We start from the raw sequence: 6,000 nt of genomic DNA, 5'->3' as shown, positions 1-6,000 counted from the left end.
ATAATGAGATCTAGTATATTTTCTCCTCTCGTGGGAACAGTGACTAGCTGTTCCATGGCATTTGAATTTATGAACTCCAGGAACCATTGGGCTAGAAAGTTAGGGCTTGAGTAATGTTCCCAGTCTATATTCGGTAGTTGAAGTCACCCAATATGATGGTGTTTGGAGATACATTTATACCTTCCAGTGTCTTCAGGAAGGCTGTGTGGGGTTCCAGAGTTTGAGAGGGTGGCCTGTAGCATGCTACAATTTGTAGAGCAGTTTTGCCTATGGTTAGTTGCACCTGGATGGTTTCCGAGCTTATGCGTTGCCACCAACCTGGAGGTGTGGGTATCCTTTATGAATATGGATACACCCCTCCTTTTGTGGTGTGGTCCGGGTTTTGGGGCGAATGCATGATATGAGGTAAAACCTAATAGTGCCGGGGTGCTCTCAGGAGCCTTGAACCAGGTTTCAGTTACAGCACAGACATCGATGTTCTCCATACTGAGAAGGGCCTCGAGTGCGTGCATTTTGAGATTTAGACTTCTGGCATTGAGCAGCATTACCCTCAGTTTCTTCCCATTTTTGTTTTCTAGGGTGGTAGGTTTAGAATTTGAGCCTTGCCTAAAAAGGCACTATGGGGTGGCAAGAGCCTTAGCCAATATCCGGGATCCCAGTGGTGACAGGTGCAAGCCGTCCCTTGCGAAGCAGCGTGGCTTGTCAAGCATGTCATCCCAGGCAGACAGACACTGGATCCCCTTTGAATGACACCAGACATTAAGCCAATTGTTAAAGCTGATCATCTTGTCTCTATATTGTGGCATCATTCTTGGTGAAGGAAGGATACTGCTCAGGGTCAGGGTCATACCTGCCTGGGCTACATAATCAGAGAGCTCCTCTGTGTCTCTTTTCATGTAGTCCAGGGAGGTACGTCTCAGGTCGTTCACACCAGCATGGACAATGACTGTGTCATATTTGTACCTGCCGTGGAGTGACCAGAGTGCTTGTGTTATGTGGCGGATTCTAGCGCCCGATAGGCAGCTTACTGTGACCCTCTCCTTGTTCAGCCTGGTGAGTGGGACGTCAGTGTGTCTGACTATGGAGTCACCTATGACAAGTATGTTTGGTGTTGTATTTGGCCTTAAGGGCTGTGACTGCTTTGCACACTGCTTTTGTGGTTTATGTGGTGCTTGTGGGGTGTCTTGAGGTAGCAGTTGTTTGGGTGTCTGCTTTGGAGGCCTCTGCTGTTTAGGTAAATTTTTACTCAGAGCCTCGGAGTATGTCTTTGTGTGTTTATGTGTTTGATTCAGTGGTGTGGTAGCATTATGTGAGGCTGGTTTTGTGGTGTGTGTAGTTGCCTTCTCCTCCTGTCTGGTCTTGCCAGTCCTGAGTTGAGAGAGCTCAGCCTCCAGTTTGGCTAAATAGCTGCATCTCGCAAGTATTTGTGTTATGTGGGAGGAGGAGAGGGTTGTCTGTGTACATGAGGCAGTTATAACATTGCCTCAAGATTCCCAGATTCACCAGCTGGACCGGAGAGGAGATTGACAACTGACCTTTGGACATGCTAGAATAATATTGGGAATTCCTTAATAATTGAAAACAAGGGCCAGTGGGGAGTGAGGGTGTAGTGCTTTTAATTTTTAGTGCTGACTTATATAATTGCTTTAGTGAGCAAGTGCCAGGTAACTTGAGTGCAATGTGTTACAAGTAACTAAATGCAAAAACGACAAACAGTAACTTTCTTTCAAGTGAAACAAGGAACTAGGCATATGGAAATCCAAGTACATTTTCATAAAATAGCAGCTATTCAGTTCAAATGATAACATAGGATAATGTAACTCATTGCACATGAAATAGTTTTAGCCAAGGACAGCAACTCAGCCAATTAAAAACAATTCAGACTTCAAATAATCCTTTGAACAGTAAAACAGCAGCTGATCCAATTGAACAGTGCGTGTGTAACTTACACGGTTGTTTAACTTCCTGAATGTAAGACTAACAAACTTTCTTGTTGTTAATACTGATGTTAAATTACATCTTACGCTAATTCCCACACTCCTTTTCAGGCCAACATAAGTATTAACGCAACCGCGAAAGGTTGCGATAATACATAAGTATCATTTTTTGTTATTAAGAACAACGTTTTATAATTGTTGAGCATAACTATATTAATTACAAAAGTAAACTGTAACTGTAGCGGGCATATCAGCGTTCCATAGGGGTGAATATTGTTTTGGAAAGGGATTACTTATTAAAGCTGATCAGATTTACCATAACCTTTTTTAAAGCATTAATCCTTTATGTTAGCTCTCAATGAATCATGGACAAATCTCAAAAGAATTAGGGACACATTCAGAAATAATAAATGACGCTTTTAAAATATTAATAGTATTAACTTGAGATACTGATTTGAAAAATAAGGTTATTCTAATAGATGTCGCTCATCACCTAACAAGTTCAGTTAGCATACCAAAAGCGTAATAATACGCATCTAACGGCAGTGTGCCAGTACTTCAATTGTTGGCTAAAAATTTGACGTCAGTGTTACCCACAATACCGTCCCACGGAAGTAATACTGTTAAGGAACCAACGGAGTATTACATTCCGAAGTATGGCAGAATACGAGCAGATACAGAAAGGTTCTTTGAAACTAAAAGGAGTTGGAGAACTCGTTATAAAAAAGTACGGACTTGTTTTGTGCATCTATTTATGCTTTCATTTTTAAGAAAATATATATTTTAAAGTTGATGCATACAATATTTGCGACAAGCATCAGAAACTTTAGACAACAATATATACTGTACTGGTAAGACGTAATTGTTACTGTAAGTTGGCTGCGAATAGGAGTTGTGCTAAGACAATAATTCTTACTGTAGCATGCATAATTATTAATCATTCGTCCCCATAATATGGAAAAGGTTTAATTCTGGAACATTTGCTAATAAATTTAATTAGGAAGTTCGCAGCATCTGTTTCAGACGTAACAGGACAACCATACCTTCTCTTTGCAACGGATATTTTTAGGAGTTAAAAATGACTGTCATTCAGAATGAGATACATTTGAATGTTATCCTTATCTTGCGTAAAACGCTTTAATCTGTTACAAATCCTTTTTTTTCCTGGTGTTCTGCTGTGCCCGTAGGCGGTCCAGTAATAGGCACACCATTGACTGCTGATCAGTTGTCACACCTGTGGGTCCTATTGTAACTGCATCGTGGCTCTTTCTTAAATTTGACCTTCTGTCTGTCGGCAAGTGTACACTCACTCACCTTCATTCCTTCTAGGGTTGGTGCTGATGAGACTGGAGAGCAGCTGCTGAGAGCTGCCATTGTTGTTTGTAGCAGTGTACAAAGTGACTTTACAATATGGTTTTACTCTCTGTTTGCTGACCCTGCCATGATAGGCCATTGCATGCCATGATCTTTAGATATGCCCCACCCCCACCCCCAAAATAGAGACTAGCCCCAGGCCTGCTCTTTCTTCTAACGTGGTTGCCATTCGTAGTTCTGGCTTCTGTTGGGGCTACAGAAAATGCTTGCATCAAGTCTGCATATCATCTCCTTGTACCATCTTCCACAATAGTGAGCAGGCAAAGTCTTGTTACTCCTATCACTTGCCAACCCTGTCAGGTGCTTGGATTGTTAATTTAAATCAGGATGGCTGGGGCGTAGTCATTACTTTATTCCACTATGCTAATAGAACTGGTCTGTATTTACAACTTCCAGACTTAGTGTGGCAGATGGAACAGAGGATTAAGGGCTGTGAGCTGTACTTCCTGTGGTACAGGATTTGTTTCCCCCAGCCCTGATTTGCTTACTCTGTGTGACCTTCGGCATATATGGTTAACAAACGAGTTTTATTATTATTAGGAATTATTTTAGTAGGTAGAGGAGATGTTAGTGACAGTAATGCCCCTTACCCTTTTATGCTGTAACAGCAGGATATTTCATGATAAATTCTGCAGTTCAAGGGTGTGCTGCTGATGTTATTGACGTTTGAGGAAGCTACAGCCCTCCCTTTACCCACCTGCAAGTTAAATTTCCATTTTCAGAATTTTTTTCTGAAAATTAATTAGTACAGTATAACTGTAGGCATACAGTAAATTTAGTAGTACAAGAAAAAATGGCACTGTAACAAAACATCAGTCATCTGTAATACCTTCTTGATGTCATTTTGGCAGTGGCCCTCATAATTCACACCAGCTGCACAAAACGTTGGTAGAGTAGTACAAGTGACAATAACCATTAATTTCGCTTCTGTAAGCTACTATCCAGATTTAAAAGCAAGTTTCCAAATTGGCAAAATATGTGGAAGCTGATGATTCAAATTGTATAATGTTGGGAGTCATTTATGATGAGTTGCTTTTTATTCAAGTACCCTTATATTTAGGGATTATGATCAGATCTTCAGTCATAACTAACCTATGCATCTGAGGTTGGTAACCATGCTGAGTTCATGTAGTTGTTTCATAGGTAGGTACTAAGCTAGCTGTCCTTCCTGGCCATTATGAGCCTAGTCAGTTTTCATTTTTGTGCTCGAATTAACATCACTTTTGGTTAGAGATTAGCCTTATCCATCCCATGGTTGATATGTCATATGTTACTTAATGAGAATAACTGGGATCATACCATAGGTAATTTGAGGGGATCAGTACATAGGATAAAGCATTTAGGAGCTGTCTCTATCTGTTAATAGTACAGGGACCAGTCCTGGGGTAAACTTTCTCTTTCCCATCCATAGATTCAAGTTTCACTTAAATGTCATCCGTGTCCATATTCATGTGGATGGGGAGTCTGTTCCAGAGCAGCGGTATCCTGTGTGAGATTTACCTTTTCATCCAAACCATTCCATTGATGTTGCAGAAGAGGTTTAGATCCCTAGACTTGATAATAAGACAGAAGATTGGTGACATCTGATACTAATTCATTGTAGTGCATGAAGCTCTGTCTTCTATGCAGTTCAGTTACAGAAAAAAAAAGGAAAAAAAGCGTAGAAGTGTAAAGTGTTCACTGGCTTTTAAAGCCTTAAAACTCTGATAAAACATCAAACACAACAGCAGGAAGAAATAAATAGTCCCTCTTAAAACAGTTCTAAAAGCTGTTCAACATTTAGTTTTGCCACGATTTTGGTTTATAAGTGTCGTATAGTGAAGTACTTAACTGCTTTTAAAGCTGTTTTACTTTTTGCCACTGTTTTTTTGCTGGCCAGCACTATCCAGTGCTAATCCACTGTGTGAGATCCAGTCTTTATTTAATAGTCTTTACCATATTTCTCCTTAAATAAGACCTAACCAGCGAATAAGGCCTAGTGTGGTTTTCCATGGTGTTCATGATATAAGCCCAACCCCAAAAATAAGCCCCAGTTAAGATCGTCAACACACGACAGACGTGTTAAATATATAAAATAATAATATTATTGACATCTGTTGACTGAGGTTATCGTACTCTGCTCACCATTTTCGATCCATTCAGAGACCCAACTTCTCTTTGCAGAAAGACACAAGATTCTTTCCCCAGGAGTCCGCCATGATTCTTACTGTAACCCTAATCCTCACTCGCACTTGATGGTTGAGATCCTTGGCCCATAAACAATGGCAAGTGTACTTTGGTCGAAGTACAGACAATGCACCTAAAATGTGAGCACTTGATAACGAATGAGTGTGGTTGTCTTCTTAACCGTCGCCATTTTGTGTTGCCACTCCTGTCTCGTAAGTCTTTAACCCCCCCCCCCCCCCAGACAAGATGAGTGTACAAGAAAGGAATTGTGGAGGATGCCCAGGGAAAACATCTGATGGCTTTCTGCAAAGAGAAGTTGGATCGCCGAATGGTTTGAAAATGGTGAGCAGCATACGATAACTTCAACAGGCTGACAAGGGAAATGCTAAGAAATGCAAGTGTGGGTCTCGTCGGCGACCATTATTCCCTGAGCTGGAAGATATCTGTGAATGAATTGCTAACAGGGAGAGCAAAGGCTTTGGTTGTGCGCAGGGCTGATATTCAAGCATTTGCCTTGCAATGT

General features: G+C 40.9%; 1 protein-coding gene across 1 annotated transcript in view; it reads left to right on the top strand.

Moving 5' to 3' along the window:
- Positions 1 to 2,536: 2,536 nt before the first annotated feature.
- FAM32A (family with sequence similarity 32 member A) overlaps positions 2,537 to 6,000 on the top strand; it is a 127,982-nt gene continuing 124,518 nt past the window's right edge. Inside the window, exon 1 of the mRNA XM_044090738.1 lies at positions 2,537 to 2,664. Within this exon, the coding sequence (XP_043946673.1) occupies positions 2,594 to 2,664 (71 nt within the window). The 5' untranslated portion in view covers positions 2,537 to 2,593. The remainder of the gene's footprint in view (positions 2,665 to 6,000) is intronic.

This window comes from Protopterus annectens, chromosome 13.part0, assembly GCF_019279795.1.
Source record: "Protopterus annectens isolate FY-2018-M chromosome 13.part0, PAN1.0, whole genome shotgun sequence".
In the NCBI taxonomy this organism is placed as follows: domain Eukaryota; kingdom Metazoa; phylum Chordata; order Ceratodontiformes; family Protopteridae; genus Protopterus; species Protopterus annectens.
Note: the sequence above shows the minus strand (reverse complement) of the source record. Positions and strands in the feature narration are given on the sequence as shown.